Source organism: Geotrypetes seraphini, chromosome 4 (genome assembly GCF_902459505.1).
Source record: "Geotrypetes seraphini chromosome 4, aGeoSer1.1, whole genome shotgun sequence".
NCBI classification, from domain to species: domain Eukaryota; kingdom Metazoa; phylum Chordata; class Amphibia; order Gymnophiona; family Dermophiidae; genus Geotrypetes; species Geotrypetes seraphini.
Window position 1 is genome coordinate 319,750,769 of NC_047087.1, and position 26,809 is coordinate 319,777,577.

Below are 26,809 nucleotides of genomic sequence, written 5' to 3' on the forward strand. Positions count from 1 at the left end.
TCGCGGGAATTACAATTTTGCCTAAGTCAGGGAAAGATAATACTACATGTGCCAGTTATAGACCAATATCTTTATTGGGGATAGATACAAAAATCATGGCTAGGGTCTTTGCTGATAGGCTGTCACCATATATGCCAATACTTATTCATCCGGATCAGGTGGGATTTATCAATGGGAGGCAGGCGGCAGATGGGATTCGCAAGGTATTAAATTTGGTGTGGCAGGCGAGAAGAGAGGAGACAGAATGGGTGGCAGTATCGGTCGATGCTGAAAAAGCATTCAACCAAGTTGAATGGAGCTTTATGGAAGCAGTGTTAGGACGTATGGGTTTTGGGAAAAGATTTATTGACTGGATATTTACACTGTATAATAGCCCATTAGCTTGTGTTAAAATAAATGGGATTTACTCCACTACATATGAACTCCAGAGAGGAATAAGGCAATGTTGCCCATTATCCCCCCTGATTTTTGCATTAATTACTGAACCTTTGGCACAGAGAATTAGACAGTCCCATCAGATAAGAGGCTTGAGAGTGTCAGGAGAAGAACAAAAGTTGTCCCTGTTTGCTGATGATGTATTGGTTATTGTTGAGGCTTCGGATTCATCTTTGATTGCTCTTAAAGATATCATGGGCGAATATGGACAACTTTCAGGATTTAATGCCAACCTATCTAAGACAGAGGTGATTAATATATCTACATCTGTGAAAAGGGTCCAGGATTTACCAAGATCAGTTCCTTTTAGATGGGTAAAAGGGCCCATTCGTTACTTAAGAATAAACCTTGGGGTAGATTGGAAACTTTTATTTCAAAAGAATTAAATCCCTTTAATAGTAGATATCCAGAAAGATTTAGAATGTTGGAATATTTATTTATTTATTCAATTTTCTATACTGTTCTCCCAGGGGAGCTCAGAACGGTTTACATGAATTTACTCAGGTACTCAAGCATTTTTCCCTATCTGTCCCGGTGGGCTCACAATCTTTCTAATGTACCTGAGGCAACGGGGGGATTAAGTGGCTTGCCCAGGGTTACAAGGAGCAGCATGGGTTTTGAATCCACAACCTCAGGGTGCTGAGGCTGTAGCTTTAACCACTATGCCACATATTTCCTGATTAGGACGTATGGAGGTGGTAAAGTTGATGATCCTCCCTAAGTTTCTATATTTGTTTCAAGTGCTACCAATTGAAATCCCAAAATCTTGTTTTCAAAGATGGGAGACCCGTAGCCTCTTTGGGTGGGCGGTATACAAAAATAAAAGTTATGTTATTTGGGGAGGAAAACGTCCAAGGGTGGCCAGTTATGCAATATTTAAGTCTAAGGCGGAAGGAGGTTTAGGTTTACTCCATTTGGAAGATTATTATAGAGCTGCCCAGTTAAGAGCGATAGTTGAGTGGCATTCACAATCACTCAAATTATGGGTGAGGATAGAACAAGAAATGTTGGAAGGGATACGAGATATTAGGGATTTGAAATATTTGCCTTGGGTAGCTCTGGGGGAAAAAGAGATGACAAATATAAGTAATCCCTTTATCAGTTGTTCAATGAGGATTTGGAAGGATGTAGTAAAAAAATTGTCGGGTAAAGAGAGGGGGATTTATTTTTGCCCTATATTATTTGCATATGATTTCATATCGGAAAGGGAAGGGGGGATATTTAAGAGGTGAGAACGAAAAGGTTTGAGGTATTTTGAACAATTTATAGAGGAGGAGGTAACTAAAGCCTTTGGAGATCTCCAAGACGAATACCAATTAGTAGCATGGGATCTTTTTCCTTATCTACAGGTCAAAAATTAGATTATGACATGTAAGATGATGGGAAAAGAAATACTGAGGAAGACGGAATTTGAAAAGAGGTTGGGAAATCCGGTTATGAAAGGATGTATTTCTTGGTTATATACATATACATGAGGGAACGAAAACATCTTATACGAGAGCCTGGGAACAGGATTTGGGAAGGGAGTGGACAACTGATGAATGAGGGATAATCGTATCCCATCTTTTCCATACGGCCAGAGCTTCTACCTTGGTGGAAAATGCTATCAAACTTTTAGTACGTTGGTATATTACTCCGGTTCTAATCAGTAAATGTATAAAAGGGAAAAATGATGGTTATTGGAGGGGATGCACTGGAAGAGCCATGTTTTATCATATGTGGTGGGAATGTCAAGTTATCCAGAAGTATTGGGAACAGATGCTTCAGTATGTGAGTAAGTTACTTCAGATCCCTATGGAAGAAGATTAGGAAGATGACACGGTACTACTCGAAAGGGTCCAGAAAAGAGCGGCTAAGATGGTTAAGAAGCTGGAGGAGCTGCCGTACAGCGAAAGATTAGAGAAACTGGGCCTCTTCTCCCTCGAACAGAGGAGATTGAGAGGGGACATGATCGAAACATTCAAGGTACTGAAAGGGATAGACTTAGTATATAAGGACAGGTTGTTCACCCACTCCAAGGTAGGGAGAACGAGAGGACACTTTCTAAAATAACAAGGAACCGGAGTGGTTCACTGTAGTGGTGAAGGAAGCGATCCGAGACAAGAAGACTTCGTTTAAGAAATGGAAAAGGACAAAAATGGATGAAAACTGGAAAAAGCACAAACAACATCAAAGCAAGTGCCATAAGGCGGTGAGAGGGACCAAAAGAGACTATGAGGAAAAAATAGCTAAGGAGGCAAAAAATTTTAAGTCGTTCTTTCGATATATTAAGGGGAAACAACCCACGAAGGAAGCAGTGGGGCCGTTAGATGACCATGGAATAAAGGAAGTACTAAAGGAGAACAAAGTAATCGCCGACAAACTGAACACATTTTTTGTGTCTGTATTTACCTAAGAGGATATATCCAATATACCAGAAGCCAACAGGAAATGAAGACGGGAAACTGACAGGGTTGACAGTCAGTCTAGAAGAGGTGTGCAGATTGATAGGCTTAAAAACGATAAATCCCTGGGACTGGATGGCATCCACCCGAGGGTAATCAAGGAACTGAAAGGGGTTATAGCTGAATTGCTTCAACTAATAGCCAATCTGTCGATCAAATCAGGAAAGATTCCAGAAGACTGGAAAGTGGTGAATATTACACCAATCTTTAAGAAAGGTTTGAAGGGAGATCCGGGAAACTACAGACCAGTGAGTCTGACTTCGGTACTGGGAAAGATGGTAGAGGTGCTGATAAAGGACTACATCATTGATCACCTTGATGGACACAAACAGATGAGGACCAGCCAGCACGGCTTCAGCAAAGGAAGATCTTGCTTGACAAACTTACTACACTTCTACGAGGGAGTAAATAGGCAGATAGACAAGGGTGACCCAGTCGACATCGAATATCTAGATTTTCCAGAAGGCGTTCGACAAGGTCCTGCATGAACGTCTATTTTGAAAAATTGCGAGCCATGGAATGGAGGGTGATATACTCACGTAAATTAAAAACTGGTTGGCAGATAGGAAACAAAGAGTGGGGGTAAATGGACAATACTCGGACTGGAAAAGCATTACGAGTGGAGTGCCAAAGGGTTCGGTGCTCGGGCCCATGCTCTTCAACATATTTATAAACAACCTATAAATTGGCATGATGAGTGAAGTGATTAAATTTGCAGACAATATAAAGTTATTCAGAGTAATGAGGACAAAGAAGGACTGCGAAGACCTACAAAGAGACATAAACACACTCGAGGCATGGGCCGTGAAATGGCAAATGAGGTTCAGCGTGGATAAGTGCAAGGTGATGCATGTCGGTAACAAAAATCATATGCACGAATACAGGATGTCTGGTGCTATACTCGGAGAGAGCCCCCAGGAAAGAGACTTGGGAATACTTGTAGACAAGTCAATGAACCTGTCCCGCAGCGGCAGTGAAAAGGGCAAACAGAATGCTAGGAATGATTAAGAAGGGGATCACAAGCAGATCGGAGAAGGTTATCATGCTGCTGTACTGGGCCGTAATATGCCCTCACCTGGAATACTGCATCCAACACTGGTCACCATACATGAAAAAGGACCTAGTACTACTTGAAAGGGTCCAGACAAGAGCAACAAAAATGGTTAAGGGACTGGAGGAGTTGCCGTACAATGAGAGGCTAGAGAAACTGGGTCTCTTCTCCCTTGAAAAGAGGAGACTGAGAGGGGACATGATCAAAACATTCAAGATATTGAAGGGAATTGACTTAATAGAGAAAGAGAGATTGTTCACCCTCTCCAAGGTGGAGAGAACAAGAAGGCACTTGCTAAAGTTAAAAGGGGATAGATTCTGTATAAATGTAAGGAAGTTCTTCTTCACCCAGAGAGTTGTAGCAATCTGGAACGCTCTTCCAGAGGCTGTTATAGGAGAAAGCACCCTTCAGATATTCAAGAAAAGGTTAGATATGTTCCTGCTGGACCAGAACGTATTGTGGTATGCAGACTATGCCTGCTAGGAATGTCCCAAGAGCAGTGCACAAGTCAAGTTCAGGCTCCACGCAAATACCCCCTTTTAAAGCACAGTTTCAGTCATTGAAGGAATTTCCTTCTGTGTCCTGTAGAGGGAGTGGGAGAGCAGAACTGCAGGATTCCCATCCCCCCCGGAAGCCTAGAGTGATTAACAGGAAATCACTTCCTCATGAGGGTTTGGGGCGGGGCTGCAGACTCCTTAATCTGAGAACCCAGTTCCTTGAGAGTCAGAAGCAGCAGGAACTTGGAGAGGACAGGTCACAGCGCTCAGGGCTGAGAGCTCTGAATGTTAGCCCAATTCCAGAGTCCATGGAGTTGATAGAGGCTGGTGAAGACATGCCTCTTGGTTTGCTGGAAGAACCACAGGACATGGAGCTGGAAGTAAACCCTGAGACAAATGCTGAGTTGCCTTGTGAAATCCAACCTATGGAGGTATGCTGCATGAAAGCAAAGTGACTTACTCTGTTGCTGTGAGTAGTTTATTTTTCTAATTGCTTGCAAGTGCTGGATACTTCAAAGCCAGCTGAAGAGTAAAGAGGTTTTGTTTTGAACCGTACAAGTACTTTGATTTTTGATATTTGTTTTTCCTTTTTTGGAAGTTTGTTGTTTTCCCTGGTGGGGGAAAGTGAACTGTTTTTCAGTCCCAGACAGTGGGGTTAGCCCCATGTTCATAGTGTTGGGATAGAGGGCCAATTTTATGGCAAATTAACACCACACGGAGCACACTGTCTGGCCAGCACTCTGCTGCTGAAGCCAGTGCGGGTGCACTGACTTGTGCGGAAGTAGTGCAGCCCTGAAGTTTATCTTGGTTTTTTTTTTTTTGAAAGTTTCCTTTCTTTTGCTGTTCATACATTTTGAACTGTGAATTAATGTGGACTACTCTGTTGGGAAAATTTCCTGTTGAAGGTTTTTGAACTATTTTCATTTTGATACACCCACATAGACTAGTGGCTTATTCAGCTTTGCTATATGAACATTTAGCCTATGTTAATAAGCAGAATCATCCTGACAAGCTTTCTGGTTATTTTTACTTTGAGAAATAAAGTTCAAGTTTATTTTGGAAAAGAACTTACCTGGTGCGGTGGTATCCTTAAACTAAACGCTTTATTATTTTTCCTTGTGCTGACCGCAGCGGCTCACAAGAGGTTTTTCTTGTACCGGTGGCCCAAGACCCATTGCCCTGAGGCTGCGGGATACAGTATGTAAGGCTAGACTCAAATAGGGCACTGGTCTTTGACCTAAGGGCCGCCGTGTGAGCAGACTGCTGAGAACGATGGACCACTGGTCTGACCCAGCAGCGGCAAATCTTATGTTCTTATATGAAAGCTGAAAGGGCATTATTGGGAGTGGAGGTTGAGGGATTGTCATCTTTTCAATCTAATTTACGGATTTGGCATTTATAGCTGCCCGATTAATTGTGACCCAGCAGTGGCGTAATCCCATTGCTCTTACAGTAAGAGATATGAGGGATCGATTAGGAGCAATCTGTGAAAAATACAGACTATCAGCCCTCTTAACAAACTGGTGAGGGGAGATCTGTGGGGGAAATATATTGAATTGGAAAAGGAAAATTTGGGGTAGGATCAGATGAGGAAATAAAGATGTTATGTATATTATCCTGCCCTTATGAAGAAGAAATTCCAGATCCCTTGGGGGGAGGGATGGAAGTGGAAATGTTATATTTAATTATAAGTTTAAAGATGTATTATTTCCACATTTTAAATTAGTGAATATGGGTCTTTTTGGATAATGCTATTATTGTATTTTATGCTTTTATATGTTAAGTGTTATGTTATATCTTGTTTAAAATAATTAAAATAAATGATTTTTAAAAAACAAATCAAAATCACCTCTATTTCCCATTAGTTTGGTCTCTTAAGTCTCTTACTAAAGCTGACAATTCATTTAACCTGTTGCTTATTTTCTTTGGCCTGCAGCTGCTACATGCCACTGCTGCCTGATTTTCATTTTGGTTTCATAAGCCTCCATTCTGAAAGCAAAATAAAAATCAGTCAGCAGTGGCATGCTACCTCTTCTTTGTGTGGTCCTGGGACTACTGCTTTCAAGTTTCAAGTTTAATAAAATATTGATTAATCGCTTAATCGTAATTCTAAGCGATGTACACAGTACTAAAATTACAAAATTTAGGTAACAATACAACGCATAACAAGAGCTAAGTCTTGGAGGACTCTTGACAAACTTGACAAACCTATAGAACACTAGGGAGGGAAGGAAAAAAGAACTACATGTTATTTGAAAGTAAGCAAGACATTCAAGGAAGGTATGGGAAGTCAAAATGCTACATTGAGGTTATACAATAGAGTTAAAAACAGCTAGAAAACTGGCTAGCTAAGTATCAAAAGTGTCTTTAAAAAGGAAGCTTTTTAATTTACTCTTAAATTTTTCCAAGTCACGTTCTTCCCTCAAATATATAGGAAGTGAATTCCATGTTTGGGGGGGCTGTGACAGAGAAAATAAATTGGCGTCTTGTATTAATAATTTTGAGAGAGGGGATCGTCAATAAGTGCTGTTCATTGGATCTTAACGTTGTATTAGAAGTATAGGGAATTAATAATTTATAAATGAAAGCAGGAGTTTTATAAAGTAGGGATTTGAATGTAAATAAACATAATTTATATGTAATCCGGTGAGCTACCGGGAGCAAGTGTGTCTTTTTAAGGAGAGGTGTTGCATGATCAAACTTCTTAGCTTTTGATATAAGTTTAATATCCTTTAGCGCATCTAACAACAGTATGTGTCAAACATCTTTACAGCTAGTGACTTTCCAAATGAGGCTTGAAACGCGTGATAATATCTTTGAAGCCTCACTTTGGCTGTCAGCAAACCATCAACTGGTGGAATCAAGAAAATGGCATCCAACAAAGTTCTGTGCAGAATTGTTCCACTGGACCCTCTGGGATGTACTTTCAGCCTCTAAGAGGTCCAAGGGTCACAGGCTGGGAACCTCTGAGGTGAACTGCAACATATGCTGCATATAAAACATTTTTGCAATAAAACTAGACACTATATTAAGGAGATTACAGGTACACTGAAAGACCTATAGATAGGTCAGGGCATGTGCAAATCAGAATTCAAGTGCACTGAACCAAATGTATGTGGTGGGTCCAGTCCTGAAATAACAAAGATTGTGGTACGAGAGCAGGGATTAATGTGCAGTGGCAAAACATGTACAATAGTGTCAGTGTTAGAACCCCCCCCACACCCACACACACACACAAAAAAAAAAGTATCTGGATGAGCCACCATTCAATTCACATCATTCATTATCACCCACTCTTGTAGATAGCTTGATGGTTAAAATCAAGATTGTTTTGGTTTTTTTTTTACAATAAAAGTTTTGTTGGTTCATCCGGATACTTTGGTTTTTATCCCATTCTGTTCCTGTTAATTTTCAATGTGGGTATCTTTGTCCCTCCTTTTTGCCTACCTCGCCAGTGTCAGAAAAACAGGGAGTACCATGGGCCCCTAGTGGGGTGCATGTAAAGCTGTATTAAAAAGTCAATTGATGCTCCTTGTATCTGAATGTAATTTGCCTTGAGCTACTAAAAAATGATTAACTAAATTTAAGCCAATTCATGTCCAAAAATTGTTTCTGTATAATAAATACTATCAGGTACTGTCATCCAAAAAGAAATGTGCTCCAGACTCATAATATGAGAGAAGAAAATCAATATTTAAAAGGAAATACTGTAATTTCAAACACTCTTACTTTCTTGTGTACTTTTTGGAGCAGGTGGTTTGCGTGTCGCCCAATTGGTTCTGATCTGACGACCTCCTAACCACTGGCCTCCCATGTGCACAATTGCATTTTCTGCATCCTGAAAAATAAAAGATAGTCAGAGAATATGCACCCAAATAACCAAAATGGGAGTCATTTTCTTTAACACAAGGAGCCAACCCCTCCCCACATTCCAAAAATATATCTATTTTATAAAGTTGTCTCTTTACAGAACAGACTCCCAGAACTATCCTCAGCACCATACAAATGCTATTGCACAAATTTACATCTGCTCTGTGCCAGGTACACACTGTATTTGCATATATTCTATGCGTATATGTGGGCATTTTATAAAGATCAAAAACTTGAGAAATCTGTGACATATTTTAACACAATCATTTACTCAACCAACTCCAATTTATTACTAATAAATAAACATTTTATAATGTACTACAGCCAATGAATTGCATATAGGCACTAGGTTGCTATGTAACTACTTTTTACACATATGTGTTGCAATCTAAGAAAAGTTACCAAGTCTTAATGCAAGCTTACTTGAGAAACGAGGCAACAATGTCAGTTGGATACTATTCATTGTTGCATTATATTTTTATTTATTTAGAAAGTTTATATACTGTTTTAGTTCAAAGCGGTGTACAAAATAAACATGCACAATAGCGTAACAGATATTACACACATATCAAACAGAATACAGAATATTGTTAATTGAAACGGTATATCTGGTAAATGAAATGATAGAAAGATGTGGTTTGTTGCATTTGAATCAGCATTTTTTGAATACTTAGCCAGCTGAATAACTCATTTCTAAGACTTGGTCCCTTTTCTTGGATTATAGCACATATATAATAGCCATTTTCCCTAATTAAAAAAAGATTTACATACAGAAATTGCTTTATAAAATTAAATTACCCTCAATCCACACAGTGTTAGTGGGAAAAATTCAACAATTTTCCAATAAAATCAAAGCAAACTCAATTAATGCAAAGCCACCTCAGTCTTCTACAAAAAGACTGATACAGGATTTTGTTATTTATGATATTGTCATAAATTCAGCAAAGAAGACAGTGGGAACGGACAATGAACACTCCTGCAGGACCACTAGTAGGAAAACCTTGTTTATTTCAATCTGAGACGTACAGTAATATGGACCTGACACAGTACTATGTTTCGGCGAACAAAAGCGCTTGCATCAGGGGTCACTAACACAAATAAAAAATAAATACAAGAGATTTAAAATATATAAAGCAAGAATATGTTCAAAAGACAAACATATAACTCTAAATATATAATTATAATAAAATAGAGCAAAAAGAGAGAAAAGAATGGCATAGCACACCTGTAACATTGGATTCACAGATAAAAACAAGAATCTTCGTAGCAGCAAGAATCTACAATATGAATAAATACAACTATATGAACAATATGTATTTGGAATCACGCATACATAGAAAACATGATATTTCATATGGATAAAAAAAAAAATAATAAATGCCAGATATAAAATCTAAATTAATAATAAACATTAATACACATACTATTATAAAAATAAATACTCATACTTGAAAAACATAAATTTTGATGAAAAGTGAATGATAAATTATAAAACGCGAAATCCATAATCTCAATACTTAAAAAACACCAATATACATACTATTATGAAAATGAATACATAATTAGAAATCTCAATAGCTATCAATTAGGTAAAATACGAAAGATGAATCATATAAATAAAAACATTGTCAAGAAAACAAAATATACAAAAGAAAGTGACACTAAATCCATATAAAAAGTACATATTGACAATGTTATCAATCACAAAAAACGAAAGAGAGAAGAAGACCAGGAAATATGAATATATACTAAATCTGGAGCCATATTGAAGGTCAAAAAGAAATGATTTCTAATACATATAGCAGTGTCACATGTCTCAAAAAGGAACTATGAGCAGAGAAGAATGTAGAAGAACTCTGAAAACCATACCCAAAGGCTAAGATAAGCTGTACTGTATTGTATCAGATTGAAATAAACAAGGTTTTACTTCACACCTGTGGTCCTGCAGGAGCGTTCATTGTCCATTCCCACTGTCTTCTTTGCTGCTCAGTACCTGTGGGATTTTGTCCTGTTGGACTTTCTTTTGATTGTACTGCCATAAATTCAACATCTGTCATTGTTTGTAAAGTTCCTAATACAGTTGACTCCACTTAAGTGCAAGCCCTTTGGACCGGTTCACCACATGCGTTTAAATGGAGTGTGCCCTTAATCGGAGTACCATGTGAAGAGAGTCAAGCACTGTCATTTTTCTCGCAAGATCAGCAGCTCAGGGGCAATATTCTGTGCTTGCATTGATCACTGCCATCATATATCTTAGGATGAGTGACCTGTAATCACATTTGAAGTTTGCGATTATCCCTTGGTTTTTGTTGCTTTCATATTCAACAGGTAGGCATCTTGAAGCTAACAGCTTCGCTACGTTTGAAAGCAGTGTTTAGGTCTTTTAGCTTTAATTGGGTGACCATACTGTAGTTCATCTATGTGAGCAACTGCAGGAGGACCTGGAGTACACCACTCTCAGGGGACAGGCCCTTCCAATTTATGTACAAGTATACTGTAATAACAACGCCTAAGCAGTGTCTGACATCAGCATAGTGGACATGTTCAGCCAAAGAAAATTATTTTTGTCCACGCAATGCCACGGTGCAGTTCCGAAAGTTCAAACACATGGCCAGGCCTAGATGGCTGTTCCGAAACATGCAGCTCATCTACGTGATTGCTTTTAAGCAGAGTGAACGTTACATGAAAGAATAGAGGTGGGACCTATGACAACAGTGCACATAAATGGATTGTGTGCTTATCAGAACTGCAAATATCCAGAGTTTACATCCATTGACTTTAATGTGGTCGGATGTGGATAACTGAAGCATGCGCTTAACCGATGTGCACTTAGGTGGAGTTGACTGTAACCAAGAGTATACAGCTTATATATGTGGTTTGTTAGGGAAGTAGCTAGGAAATTAGGTAATGCTTTCTGATCAACTTTAAGCAGCCATGTAACAAGGAACTTGAAAGATCTGCAATAATCTATTAAATGTAAGATGTGTTGGAAGAGACACTTCACAAAACAATAATTTTCTCCCCCTAACTCAGTGATTCTTACAATTCCCTTCACAGCTCTGGATTTCAGGAGAGCCAAAACATGCAAATTAATGATTTTCTTAAACCAAATGTATACAAATATTACTAACAAATATTCCCAAGGCCCAATAAATTTCTGCTAAAATGAGTTCAAACTTACAATAAATTTTAAAGATCAACTACCGTATATATATTCAAATATAAACCGGGATTTTGGGGTCACAAAATTTGACCAAAAATGAGGGTCCTGGGTTATATTCGGGCCAGCGCTCACCCAATCCCCTCAAAGACTTATTGCAGGCCTCCACTGGGTTGCCAGGCTATGCACCCTGTACCCCCTCTCTGCCCTGTCCATCGTATCTCCTCTGCCGCTGGAATCCCTGGTGGTCAAGAGGTATAGTGGGCAGGAGTGAGTTTTCCGTGCTCCTGCCTACTGCTAACCCGGTTGCTCACTTGCTGCCGCGAGTTCTGGCTTCAGCTGCTGAGCAGTACTGAATAGAAGCACACTTTGGCGCTGCTGCTTGGCACTGAGCAGCTTCCTGAATGGCTCTTGCACATTTTTGCGAGAATTCGCGGGAGACATTCAGAAAGCCGCTTAGCGCCGAGCAGCAGCACCAAAGTGTGCTTCTATTCAGTACCACTCTGCAGCTGAAGCCGGAACTCGCGGCAGCAAGCGAGTAACCGGGTTAGCAGTGGGGCAGAAGCATGGAAAACTCACTCCTGCCCCCTACACCTCCAGACCACCAGGGATTCCAGCGGCAGAGGAGGTACGATGGACAGGGCAGGGATGGGGGACAGGGTGGTGAGCCTGGGAGGGAGGGAGGGAAGGGGCCGGGTGCAGAGCCTGACAGGGGATGGAGGGAAGGGGGCTGGGTGCAAAGCCTGAAAGGGGAGGGAGGGGACGCTGAGTGCAGATCCTGGAAGGGCAGAGCACTTATGATTACAGAAACCTGGCTCCAGGACAATGATGGGTGACGCTAGGGGACCTATGCCACCTGGCTACCAGGCCTTGGCCTGCTCTCGCACCACTACTACTGCTTCTATTTATTATTTCTATAGCGTTGAAAGGCTATACAGCGCTGTACATTTTAACAAACAATAGGCAGTCCCTGCTCAGAAGAGCTTACAATCTAATTTAGACAGGACATTTCAGGGTTGGGGAGATAATAATGGGTATAGTTATCTGACAGCAGTGAGCACAAAGAAAGGTGGCGGCGTGACCGCAATCAAATCAAACACCTCCTCCAAGCTAATTGACACCATTATCCTCCCTGCACTAGAATGCCCTGTCTTCACTATGGGCCCCAAGAATGAAGTCACTTTCATCCTATTATACAAGGTGCCCCACGCCCCGCCAAACAGCCTGGAAGACCTCCTCACCAAACTTTTCATCTCCCACAGGCGTCTGACCATCCTAGGAAATTTTAATCTCCAGACTATCCAGACACCTCTGGAATGAGTGCTGACTTCTTATCATCCTTAACAGACTTAGAGTTTCATCTGTTGTCATGAAGGATGTCATGAAGAATTATGGTTTTGTTGTTGGCTGATTGCACTCAGCAGGCAACATCCTAGACTTAGTTTTCCTATACAGGGGACTTCGCGGAGAAGGGAGGTTTTATTTATTTATTTATTCATTCAATTTTCTATACCGTTCTCTGCCGCAGCCGCTCAGCTGATCACAGCAGGGGGATTACCTTACCATGATCAGCTCATGACAACATGACATGGGCACTGATTAGAGAATCAGGATAGCTAGGCAGGGTTAGGCATCTGTCCATTAGAGCAGATGAGATTCTGTATAGGACGCCAGTCTGCGATCTCAGCTGCTTCTTAGGCGGCTGCTGAGACTGACATCCTATACAGAATTTATTTATTCAATTTTTTAGCCCGTCATCCCAAAGGAGCCCAGAACGGGTTACAAAGTACATCCATAATAAGCCAGACAGAGCAGAGATGACATAGGTTGGTTCAAAATACGGCCGGCCGTCTCATCTTTGGCTTGAACAAATGGGAACACGTTACCCTTTTCTACTATAAACTACACTGGTTACCATTTGCATCCAGAGTTCTGTTTAAATTCTCATGCATCTGTTACAAATCAGTATTTGGTATGTCACCAAGCTATCTTTACCCCCACTTCAACTTGAGTCATAACAAGAGCTCCCGCAGAATACATGTTTGCCTTTCTCTCATTAAAATTATGTCATTTTAAAAGGTTCTTTGAAAAAACCTTTTCTTTTCAGGCAGCCAAACTAAATTCATCAAGCCCAAATTGTGCTTGATGCCTCCTCTTATCTTGACTTCAGAAAGCTGATCAAAACTCAATTATTCCACAGACTGAATTCTTAATGTTTCCACAGACTAATTTCTTAATGTATTTTACTACTAACTTTTATTACTATTCTCCTCATTATTCGATCCTTTAAGATTGTTGTACCCTCCCTCATTTGGCCTGTAAGTTCCTCCTTTTCCTTTCCTTATATCGTATGCATTTAATATGTTAACTTCAATGACTGCACTGTTTGTAATTCTATTAACTGATGTGAACCGCCTAGAACTCCCTGGGTATGACGGTATACAAAAATAAAATTATTATTAAATTACAATATAGACATGACAATAATTGCACACTAGAATGCACACTATTTTCTCATCCACTATCAAATACTGGTCCTCTTGGATTTCTGTTCAGTGTTCCAATAATTTCCCAACCTAAGAAGCCAGACATTATTTAACAGCTGGAGGAATAACAAGGCTATTTACTTCCACCTCCTTGTGGAAACAGGCTAATTCAAATCTCATGAAACCTTCTATGGGCCAAAACACAAAATATTAAATTCTATCTTATAAACAAAGGGATCCAGAGCAAGGCCAATGGGAAACTCACTCCCATATAGATATCTATCAGCCTGGCAGCACTATTCTAAACCAGCTATTTTTTTTGAGTGGCCTACATAAATTGAATTATAGTATTCCAAGTCAGACAATAATGCTTGAATGACTGTTTGCAAATCCTGGCCTTAACAGACAGAGAGCTTCTAACCAAATGAATCATCCAGAATAATTGCGAGACTTGAACTTTAAGGTTAAACCCAAATCAATCAACCCTAGACTTCACACCTCATTCTTGATATACCAAATTGAAACCCTGACAAATTAATCCTGGAAAAGTAAATTGGAAACAAAATTTATCCACCCAGAGTATTTCCAATTGATCAACTTATTTTCCATCATCCAACTCTATATCTACTAGACAATTTACACTTACTAAAGAATTCTGTATCCCTGCGTCCAACACTTGGTAAGAACACAGAAACATAGAATCATGACAGCAGATAAAAGTCAAATAGCCCATCCAGTCTGCCCATCCACTATCTTCTCCTCTCCCTAAGAGATCCCATGTGCCTGTCCCACGCTTTCTTGAATTCAGACACACTGTTTCCACCACCTCTATTGGGAGACTATTCCACGCATCTAACACCCTTTCTGTAAAAAAGTATTTCCTTAGATTATTCCTGATTCTATCACCACTTAACCTCTTTCTATGCCCTCTCACCCTGGAGTTTCCTTTCAACTGAAGGACTCACCTCATGTTATTTATGCCACAAAGGTATTTAAATATCTCTATCATATCTCTCCTCTCCTGCCTCTCCTCCAAAGTATCTTTAAGTCTGTCCCTATACACCTTATAATGTATACCATCAACCATTTTAGTAGCCTTCCTCTGGACTGACTCCATCCTTTTTATATCTTTTTGAAGGTGCGGCCTCCAGAATTGCACACAATATTCTAAATGAGGTCTCACCAGAGTCTTATACAGAGACATCAATTCCTCATTTTTCCTACTGGCCATACCGCCAGCTTTTGCCATCATCTTTTCAACCAGCAGCAATCATTCCTAGTTGACATTTGCGGGATACAAGAATCAGCATGGTATGGTATGGTAAGTTATTTTAAGACCAGAATTGGAAAGAAGCAGAAGATAGTCCAACACCAAAGGAATAGAGAATGTTATAGGATTCAAGTGATGGAGATTACATCATGTGGTAAAACGTGTATACTTGAATTGATAGCATTGCTGAGTAGGTGGTTTTCTGGAAGCAGCCATAATGGGCTTCAACTGGGCCAGAGAGATTAAAATCTTCTCAGCTCAAGTTGAGAGGTACCAAATAGAGAATGACACGGGGACAAATTTCTCCCTGTCCACTCGAGAACTCATTTTACCACCCTGTCCCTGCAAGTTCTTTTCCTGTCCTACCCCATTCCTGCAAGCTTGAAAATTCTACTTTAAGGAGAGGGTGGTGGGTGCCTGGAATGCGCTCCTGAGAGAGGTGGTGGAAAGGAAAACGATGACAGAGTTCAAAGAAGCGTGGGATGAACACAGAAGATCTAGAATCAGAAAATAATAGTAAATATTGAAGAACTAAGGCAGACTTGCACGGTATGTGTCTGTATATGGCCTTTTAGTTGAGGATGGGCTGGGGAGGGCTTCAATGGATGGGAGGGTGTAGATGGGCTGGAGTGAGCTTTGACGGAGACTTCAGTAGTTGGAAACCAAGCACAGTACCGGGTAGAGATCTGGATTCTTGCCCAGAAATAGCTAAGAAAAAGGAAAAAAAAATTAAATTGAATCAGGTTGGGCAGACTGGATGGACCATTTGGGTCTTTATCTGCCATCATCTACTATGTTACTATCTGCACAAGGCTCAAACACTTTAAAATCATAAGTGTTTGAGGCTTGTGCAGTTAAAGCAGAGCTTACGGGAATGAGACAGGGACAGCTACAAAACTCACAAGGATGGGACAGAGAAATTGAGTTCCTGTGAGGATGGGGACAAATTTGTCCCTGTGTTATTCTCTAGTACCAAGCTGTTAACTGTAGAGACTGCAGTAAATTGGGATGTAAAAGAGAACCTTGACTCTGAGTGAGCAGAGATGGAAAGATCTGTAATGGAATTGGATTCTTGACACTCAGCTGAAGTAAGAGGGAGAACCAAGGTTGTCTGGGCCACCAAGGACCTATGAGAATCATGGTGGCTGGTTCTTGCTTGAGTCTGAATAATGTCCTTAGAACAAGAGGGATTGGCGGAAACACATATAGTAACTTGAGTGACCAATCCAGAAGAAATGCATCTATTTCCAGGCGATGAGGCGAGAACTATCTAGAGCAGAATTGAGGTAATTTGTGACTGTGTGGAGATGCAAATAGATCTATCTGAGGAGTCCCCCAAATTAAGATGTGGTACAAGACCTTGGAACTGAGAGTCCACTCGTGCGGCTGAAGAAATCTACTGAGCCGATTGAGCAGAGCATTTTGCATCCCTTGCACATATACTGCCTTGAGGAAGATGAAATATCTTCCTCAAGGCAGTATATGTGCAAGGAAGCAAAATGTCCATTTCCAAATATGAAGGGCTTCCTGACTAAACTAAACTAAAACTAAACTAAACCTTAAGTTTATATACCGCGTCATCTCCACGGAAGTGGAGCTCGACACGGTTTACAGGGATTAAAAACAAAGAGGAGGAACTACAATGGAAGGAGAGAGAGGCAAGGTGAACAAGGACGGGAGAGGGTACTTAGAATAATGGAGAGGGAGGGTGTAGTTACATTTTGGAGAAAAGCCAGGTTTTCAGATGTTTTCTGAAATGTTGGAGGGAGGTCGAACTCCGAAGATGGGCCGTAAAGCTGTTCCACAGCTCGGTGATCCTGAAGAGGAGGGATGTACCATGTTTTCCTGTATGGGAGATGCCAATTAGAGAAGGGAAGGATAGTTTGAATTTCTGAGTGGATCTGGTGGAGTGAGTGCTCGAGAGCCAAGATAGTGGGAAGAGACATTACATTACATTAGAGATTTCTATTCCGCCATTACCTTGCGGTTCAAGGTGGATTACAAGAGAGATAAAAAATTGTGGGTTACAATGGAAGAACATTTGTCCTTTCTAGAGAGGTAAAGAGTAGGTTATGTAGTTTCTGTGTGGCGGGAAAAGGGAGGGAGGAAGGACGGTAAGTTTGAAGTTAGGGTTGTTTCAGGAATTTCTTGAAGATTGAATTGTTCTGATCTTTTTATTGTTGATATTGTAACTATCCAACAAAACCCCCTTTATAAATTCTGAGTTATGTAATTGTGGGTTGGATATAGTAAAAAATGATCCGCTTTGGTTTGTTTTTGGTAATTGTATTACCAACAGGTCTGCCTGGTTTTGTTTTGTTTTTATTTTTAATGGCACTGATATTTTGCATGTATTACACAAGAAAAATCTCTTGCCAACAAAAAAAAGATGGGGGGAAAAAGCCTTCCACCCAACAGTGCCCCCTCCCCCCAAAAAAAAATTGCAGGAGGGATGCTGCTGCCGCCATCAAACTAACAGCCGCCACCTCCGCCGCCGTCTGCCCAGCTCACCCCACCACCGGTACCTTTACATATGGCAGGAGGGATGCCCATGCCCCCCCCCCAGCCTGCCCCCCTCACCCCTGGTACCTTTAGTCGGGAGCAGGGTTCCCTTCCTGCTCCTCTGGCCAGCTCCTGAGTAATGTCGGCCTTAGGCCCCGCCCCGGTGCATCATTATGCACCCAAGAGAGGAGCCTGAGGCACCTGAGGCAATCAGGGACTTCCTTAGGGTTGAGGGGCCCAAGGCACCTGAGCCAATCAGGGCCTTAGGCCCCTCCCCATGCATCATATGTTGCACTGGGGTGGGGCCTAAGGCCAACATTACACAGGAGCTGGCCGCAGGAGGAGGGGAACCCTGCTCCCGACTAAAGGTACCGGAGGGCTGTGGGCCGGACTGGTGGGTGTCTCAATGGTGGAGGTGGGCATCCCTCCTGCCATATGTAAAGGTACCGGTGGTGGAGTGGGTTGGCAGACGGTGGTGGCAGCATCCATCCTGCAATTTTGAGGGGTTGGGGGTAGGGGGTGCTGTTGGTGGGTGGGAGGCTTTTTTTTTACTGGCAAGATATTTTGCTTGTGTAATACATGCAAAATATCTGTGCCATTAAAAAAAAAAATGGGGAAAAAAATCCCAGCAGAAGTCCTGACAGCAGTAACAGGAGGTTCCTTCTTCTGTCACTACTTTCAGGGCTGCCCTGACTCAATCGTTCACTGAGCGATTGAGTTGGGGAGCTTTCATGCAAATGATTTGCACGGAGGTACAAATCATTTGCATGCAAACTTAATAGTGAATCAATCGCTGCCGGAAAATCAGCCAACAGTGATTGAGTCGCTATTGTTAGTGAATCTAGGCCATGGACAGTAGCCCCAGCTGCATGTTCTGGCACATATAGTTATAGTTAATCAGAAGCAATTGTCAGAGTGATACTGGAAATTAACTCCAGGCTTCTCCCTCTTTTCTTTTCCAGACTCTCACGTCCCACACACCTTATTTACCATTGTTTCAAACAGTTTACAAAAGATAAGGGTACTAAACAACAATAGATTCTATTTTTAGGACAAGTCTCAAACTTATAAATTTAAGAGGTTAAAATACTTAATCTCTCTCTGGACCCTGGTTTACCCCCACCCTTCTCTCTCTCTGCCCTCACAGCACCTATGCAGGCAAACTATCCTTTCTCTCTCCCACACAAAAGCAGTCTCTAAATCCACTCTGTATTTGTAAAGCTTATTTCTATTTCCTTCTGTACATTTGCAACCCAGCATATGCTTGATATATCTTTCTAAACACTGTCGTTATGTAATATTAAGTCTTTCTGCACAATATATCATATTCTTTATGCAATTACTTTTGGCTGACATTGTCAATTTCATTTCCTACTGAACCTTCTATGAGGGTATTGAACCTGGGACCTGGTGGATTGTAAGGCCGCCATCTTGTATCATTGGGGGCTTGTCTGCTGCAACATCACCCCAAACTAAACCTTAAATTTTGGGGGCTTATCCTCACAATGTTGAGTAAATCTTTGTGTTGCATCTTCGACTTTATCTCCAAACAGCTCCTCTCCCAGACAAGGAATATTTGCCAGGCGATCTTAGACACTGATGTCAAGGTCAAATACGCGAAGCCAGGTTAATCATCTCATGGCTATAGAAACATAGAAAACATAGAAACATAGAAAGATGACGGCAGAAAAGGGCTACAGCCCACCAAGTCTGCCCACTCTACTGACCCACCCCATTAAGTCTGAGTGCTAATGACCCAGCTCCTTAACTCGACCCTCGCAGGGATCCCACGTGGATGTCCCATTTATTCTTAAAGTCGAGCACGCTGGTGGCTCTGATCACCTGCTCCGGAAGTTTGTTCCACTGATCCACCACCCTTTCTGTGAAGAAATACTTCCTGGTGTCACCACTAAATTTCCCTCCTCTGAGTTTGAGCGGGTGCCCCCTTGTGACCGAGGGTCCCTTGGGAAAGAATATGTCATTTTCCACCTCGACACGACCTGTGACGTACTTAAATGTCTCTATCATGTCACCCCTTTCCCTGCGCTCTTCGAGAGTATAGAGCTGCAATTTGCCCAGTCTTTCTTCGTATGAGAGACCCTTGAGTCCGGAGACCATCCTAGTGGCCATCCGCTGGACTGACTCAGCTCGAAGCACATCTTTACGGTAATGTGGCCTCCAGAATTGCACACAGTATTCCAGATGAGGTCTCACCATGGTTCTGTAAAGTGGCATTATGACTTCAGGTTTGCGGCTAACGAAGCTTCTATTGATACATCCCATCATTTGCCTTGCCTTGGATGAGGCCTTCTCTACCTGTTTGGCAGCCTTCACGTCTGCACTGATGATTACTCCCAAGTCCCGTTCTTCTGAAGTCCTAGCTAGTGTTTCTCCATTCAAGGTGTATGTTCTGCATGGATTTCTGCTGCCGAGATGCATGACCTTACACTTCTTAGCATTGAAGCCCAGCTGCCATATCGAGGACCAGTTTTCCAACGTGATCAGATCATGCGTCATGCTATCCTTGAGATTGCTTTCGCTTACTGTATTACACAGTTTGGCATCGTCGGCAAACAGTGCTACTTTACCCTGAAGCCCTCGGGTCAAGTCCCTTATGAATATGTTGAAAAGGGATGGTCCCAGGACTGAGCCCTGCGGCACTCTGCTGGTCACCTCCGAAGTCTCAGAGAGGGTGCCGTTGACCATCACCCTCTGAAGTCTTCCACTCAGCCAATCATTGACCCATGCAGTTAGTTTCTCACCTAACCCCATCGATTTCATCTTGTTTAATAGTCTACGGTGTGGGACACTGTCAAAAGCTTTACTGAAATCCAAGTACACTATGTCCAGAGACTCTCCCGAGTCTAGCTTTCCTGTCACCCAATCAAAGAAGCTGATAAGATTGGATTGGCATGACCTGCCCCTAGTGAATCCATGTTGGCAGGGATCCCTTAGATTCCCCTCATCCAATACCGTGTCTAATTTACCTTTAAGTAGAGTTTCCATGAGTTTACACACTATTGATGTGAGACTCACCGGTCTGTAATTCGCAGGCTCTGCTCTGCAACCCTTTTTGTGCAGAGGAACGACGTTAGCTGTTTTCCAGTCCAGGGGGACTCTCCCCGTACTTAGGGAGAGATTGAAGAGCATGGCAAACGGTTTTGCCAGAACATCGCATAGCTCTCTGAGCACTCTTGGGTGCAAATTGTCCGGTCCCATGGCTTTGTTCACCTTGAGTCTTGACAGTTCTCTGTAAACATCAGCAGTTGTGAACTCAAAATTCTGAAATGGGTCTTCCATGCTTTGCTTTGTTTCCAGCCGTGGCCCGTGCCCTGGTGCCTCACAGGTAAAGACTGAACAGAAGTAATCATTCAGTAGTTTGGCTTTATCGGAATCTGTTTCCACATAATCCCCGTCTGGCGTTCTAAGGCGTGTTATCCCGTTTGTGTTCTTTTTCCTGTCGCTAATGTACCTGAAGAAGGATTTGTCCCCTTTCTTAATGTTCTTCACTAGAGTTTCTTCCATTTGAAGCTTGGCCTCCCTGACTGCTGTTTTGACCGCTGTAGACTTTGTCCTGTATTCAATGTTTGCTTCCTTTTCCCCGGTGCGTTTGTATGAGAGAAATGCTCTTTTCTTCTCCTTGACGAGGTACAATACCTCATCAGTGAACCATTGGGGTTTCTTTTTTCTTTGTTGTTTAGTTACCGATTTTATGTAGCGGATAGTTGCCTCGTGAAGAGTCGATTTCAAGGTTGACCACATAGCTTCCACATTATCAGTTACTTCTTGAACCTGCAGCTTCTGATGGACGAAATCTCCCATGCGTGCGAAGTCAGTGCCCCGGAAATTGAGTACCCTTGTTTTTGTTTGTGATCTAGGGAAGCCTTTCTTAAGGTTAAACCATACCATGTTATGATCACTGGTGGCTAGCGTTTCTCCCACCGAGACCTCCGAGACGCTTTCCCCGTTCGTAAGTACCAGGTCCAGGATGGCCTGGGCCCTGGTGGGCTCTAGTACCATTTGTTTGAGCCGGACTATGGACATAGATGATGCTCTGGTCATGAACTTCCTGGTTTGAATGAGCCTATGAGTAGTTTCCTGGAACTCTGGAAGGTGATCAATTGGAATTATCTGCTTAAACTCAGCAAGTCTCTTCATTAGCTGTTTGAAATAGTGACAAAGAAATTATAACTGAGAACTCTGATAGCCAACACAGAATTTTGGAAAAGGCGGTGCCTGAACTTGTCTAATGTGCAACCCTCTCAGCCTGGTGATGCACTGGTATACACTCGTGTGCTGGAAGACATTTTAAAAAGTAGATTCAACCAGCAAAGAATGGTGCTGCAGCTGTGGCTTATCAAAGACTGGACATAACTGAATCCTATACAAGGAATCAATTTTTCTAGGAGCTATGGGAAGAATAAGAGGAGTCTCCCATTTCTTAAACATAGCCTCCTTGAGCAAATTGTGGGGTGGTAACTTGAGGAGTTCCTTAGGAACGTCATCAAAATCCAACATTCAAGGAGCTCTGCTCTCAGCTCAGAGTCCGACTCCAATTTACAAGACAAAGTTTTGCCCATATGCAGTATGAATTTCATAAAAGACAAATCTTTAGGAGGTGATCTGCGCCTGGGCAAAGGAGGAGATGGATCTGATGAGATTCCATATGATTCTGGAGCTGATAATTCGGGCTCATGATCAGTGTCATTGTGAACAGAGAGATCCAAATCCACATGCCCAACTCCAGGTGATCTCCTGTATGAAGGAAAAGATGGAGATGTGCAGTTCTTAGTCTGGGGAGTATAATGATGGTAAGAATGTCATTAAGAACTCCTATGAGTATTTCAGTACAGATTAGATGAAGATGATGAAGAAGTCTGATGCAGAGAGTGTGTGGATCTTGATTTGTGTTGATGAGAATGAGATCCGGTTCCATCAGATGTTTTTTAGATGTGGATTTACCAGGAGAAGAGCGAGGATCAGTACAATGGGACCTTGATGCTCTCTGAGATGTGGATTTACCAGGAGAGCAAGGTTCAGTATCCTGGAGCCTCGATGCGCCATGCTTAGACTGGGCCGGTACCAAGGGAGGTGGTGCAAGCACCAGTGCTGAATGAATAACAGAATGACTGATTCCAGATGGAAAAACTCTTTAAGTTGGTTCTGGAAGGACTCCAACAGTACCATTTGCTCAACAGCCAGTACCACTGATGTTGCAGGGTGTTGAGGGGTGGGTGACCTTGATGATGAGGCACGCCTCAGATGTGATACATCCTGCACAGATGGAGAATGATAGTGGCACTGCCACTTGGCATGCATCAAGGGACTCGATGCAAAAGATGCCTGCAACACTGGTTGAGATGAGGATGGCTTCTTACCAGGTTTACCCAATGCATAAACTGAGTCTGACGTTGAGGGAGGTGTCAATGCCAGTACCACTAGCATGGATTTATCCTCCGAGGCCATGGCCATGCCAAAAAGCTTCTGCTGGAGGTGTTGAGCCTTAAGAGAGCATTTTTTCAACATATGATAGCAGGTACAAGAGTTCACTCAATGCTCCGGCCCAAGTCACTGAATGCATCAGTTGTGCAGATCAGTGAGCAAGATGGGCCATTGACAACGACAGCACTTCCTGAACCTGCTTGAAGGCCTCGACATGAGGGAAAACCTTGGCAACAAAATTAAAAAATGCAATTGTTGCAAGTGCTGAGATATTACTTGATGTTCAGAGCCTGAAGGCTGAATGGACACAAGACCCAACTGAGACAATTTTTGGAAGTCGAAAATTTGAAGAAAAAATGAACAAAAATCAAAGGAAATACCAGTAACATAAGAACATAAGCAATGCCTCTGCTGGGTCAGACCTGAGGTCCATCATGCCCAGCAGTCCACTCACGCGGCGGCCCAACAGGTCCAGGACCTGTGCAGAAATCCTTTATTTATACCCTTCTATCCTCTTTTCCAGCAGGAAACTGTCCAATCCTTTCTTAAATCCCAGTACCGTACTCTGCCCTATTACGTCCTCTGGAAGCGCATTCCAGGTGTCCACCACACGGGTAAAGAAGAACTTCCTAGCATTCGTTTTGAATCTTTCCCCTTTCAACTTTTCCGAATGGCCTCTTGTTCTTTTATTTTTGAAAGTTTGAAGAATCTGTCCCTCTCCACTCTCTCTATGCCCTTTATGATCTTGTAAGTCTCTATCATATCCCCTCTAAGTCTCCTCTTCTCCAGGGAAAAGAGACCCAGTTTCTCCAATCTCTCAGCGTATGTGTCGCTCTCCTCTGAACCCTCTCGAGTATCGCCATATCCTTCTTAAAGTACGGCGAAGAATATTGGACACAGTATTCCAGATGCAGACGCACCATCGCCCGATACAACGGCAGGATAACTTCTTTCGTCCTGGTTGTGATACCCTTCTTGATTATACCTAGCATTCTATTTGCTTTCTTAGCGGCCGCTGCGCACTGTGCCGTCGGCTTATCATGTCCACCATTACCCCTAAGTCCCTTTCCTGGGTACTTTCATTCAATAACATCCCTCCCATCGTATAGTTGTACCTCAGTTTCTGCTTCCCACATGCAGTACTTTACATTTCTCAACGTTGAACTTCATCTGCCATCTTGTCGCCCATTCCCCTAGTTTGTTCAGGTCCCTTTGCAATTCTTCGCAGTCCTCTTTAGTCCGAGCTCCACTGAATAGTTTGGTGTCGTCTGCAAATTTTATTATCTCACACGTCGTCCCTATTTCTAGATCATTTATGAATATATTAAATAGTAGTGGCCCGAGCACCGAGCCCTGCGGAACACCACTTGTGACCCTCTTCCAGTCCGAGTAGTGGCCCTTCACCCCTACCCTCTGTTTCCTACCCGCCAACCAGTTTCTGATCCATCTATATACATCTCCATCCACCCCATGGTTCTTCAGTTTCCGGAGTAGACGCTCGTGAGGCACCTTGTCAAAGGCTTTTTGGAAATCTAGGTATACGATGTCTATGGGGTCTCCTTTGTCCATCCGTTTGTTGATTCCTTCGAAGAAGTACAATAAGTTAGTTAAGCAAAAAGTTAAAAAAGTTAAAAAAACAAAGTAAAATAAACAAACAAGCCGAAGGTAAAAAAGATGAGGAAAAAAAATGTTGACTGGAAGGCAACTCGTATGGACAGAGTCCAGACGCAACTTCTTCGCTCCATGAAAAATGAAGAACTGAGGAACTGCAAGCTGACGTTAGGCGGGAAGGCACTCACATATGCGTGGTGCAGGAAGTCTCAAAGCTTCATTAAAGCTTAAAGTGGCAGTACACTTTAGCACTGTCTGTTCTGTGCTGCGTGGATGACATCACCCCACATTTATTTATTTCAATTTATATCTTGTCCTCCCCATGGAGCCCAGAATATGCTGCCTGCTTGTCCTAGGATAACTCCTTTTTCCTACTGGCCATTTCTCTCCCTATGCACTTAGTCATCCTTCTAGCTTTCCCCATCAGCATAATAGTACAAGATCTTCATCTGACAGAACCAATGTCTGCACAGAGCTCATAAAATATTAAAAAGTACAGGAGAAATAGAAGACCCTGTGGAACTCCACAAAAAGAGATCCAACTTTTAGAGAAAACTCCATCCTTAATCACACAATAGCTCCGATTTGTAAGAAATTCCATAAACCATTTAATAACTGATCCACACAAACCCAAATTACTTTCTTCCCCCCTTTTTACAAAACCGCACAAGAAGTTTTTAGCACCAGCCAGAGCAATGAATGCTCTACGCTGTTCTGATGGCCAGAGTTCCTATGAGCATCGGAGCAGTGAAGAGCATTCAGCGTGCCGGCCAGTAAGGGAGGGGCTAACCTACTTATTAACAGTAAATGATCTACTGAATCAAATGCTGCACTAATATCAAATTGTAGTAATATAGATTGTCAACCCAAATTCAACAAATATTTTACTCTTGATGTTAACAATAATAATTCAGTGCTATGTTTAGGACAAAACCCAAATTAAGTTGGATATAAACAAGAGAATTGTTCTATGTATTCTGATAGCTGCATATTTACAGGAGACTCAAGTAATTTAGTCAACAGAGGAATATTGGCTACTGGTCTAAAATTAGATGGTTGAGAAAGATTGCTGTTTTATTGTTTTGGAATTGGCTTAATAACAACATTACCCATATTTTGAGAAAGAGAACCTTCAGTTAGCAGTCTATTAATAAATACAGTAAACCATGATAAAGTATTATTTGGAAGAGAAGCAAAATGAGATGAAGGGCATATGTCTAGCGCATAATTTTTAGAAGAAAGCTTTTTTAATAACGGTATTAAGTCTTCTGTATTGGTACGCTTAAAAGTATCCCAATAACTGATCTACTCTAGACTCCAGAGAAACAGAAATTAATTGCTTCTCATTCCCTTCATCTAAAATTACACTTTTTTCAAGATCTTGATACACCATGGTGATTTTATTTAGGAAAAGTTCCACTAGAGTCTAGGCTAAATGTTGAGATTTATTTATGGAGCTTCCTACTAAAGAAGGATCTGTTAACTTATGCATAATTTGGAACAGGTTTTTACATAGTAACATAGTAAATGATGGCAGATAAAGACCCGAATGGTCCGTTCAGTCTGCCCAACCATATATGCTCTATAAATTATTTAGTTTAAATGGTCCTTTTTCTTAGATATTTCTGAGCCAGAAACCCAGAGCCCTGCCCGGTAGTGTGCTTAGGTCTCCATCAAAGCTCACTCCAGCCCATCCTAACCATCCCAGCTATCGAAGCCATCCTCAACTGAATGTCCATATACGGGACACAGGCTGTGCAAGCCTGCCCAGTTCCTTCAATGTATACCCATTATTTTCTGATTAGAGATCCTCTGTGTTCATCCCACACTTGAACTCTGTCACCGTTTTCTTCTCCATCACCTCCCTCGGGAGCACATTCAATGTATCAACCAACCACTCCTTAAAGAAGAATTTCTTAACATTACTTTTAAATCTACCACCCCTTAACCTTAAATTATGCCCTCTGGTTTTACCATTTTCCTTTCTCTGGAATAGATTTTATTCTATGTTAATACCTTTCAAGTATCTGAACATCTGAAT

The 26,809-nt window shown here is 41.8% G+C and overlaps 1 protein-coding gene across 7 annotated transcripts in view; it reads right to left on the bottom strand.

Annotated features, from left to right (window-relative positions):
- Nucleotides 1-26,809, bottom strand: part of TIAL1 (TIA1 cytotoxic granule associated RNA binding protein like 1) — a 539,174-nt gene that overhangs the window by 212,228 nt on the left and 300,137 nt on the right. For all 7 annotated transcript variants that reach the window (XR_004539125.1, XR_004539126.1, XM_033940857.1 and 4 more), the window contains exon 7: nucleotides 8,157-8,265. Coding sequence is in view for 5 of the 7 variants with exons in the window: in XM_033940857.1 (XP_033796748.1) it covers nucleotides 8,157-8,265 (109 nt within the window). In the remaining 2 variants the exon portion in view is untranslated. The remainder of the gene's footprint in view (nucleotides 1-8,156; nucleotides 8,266-26,809) is intronic.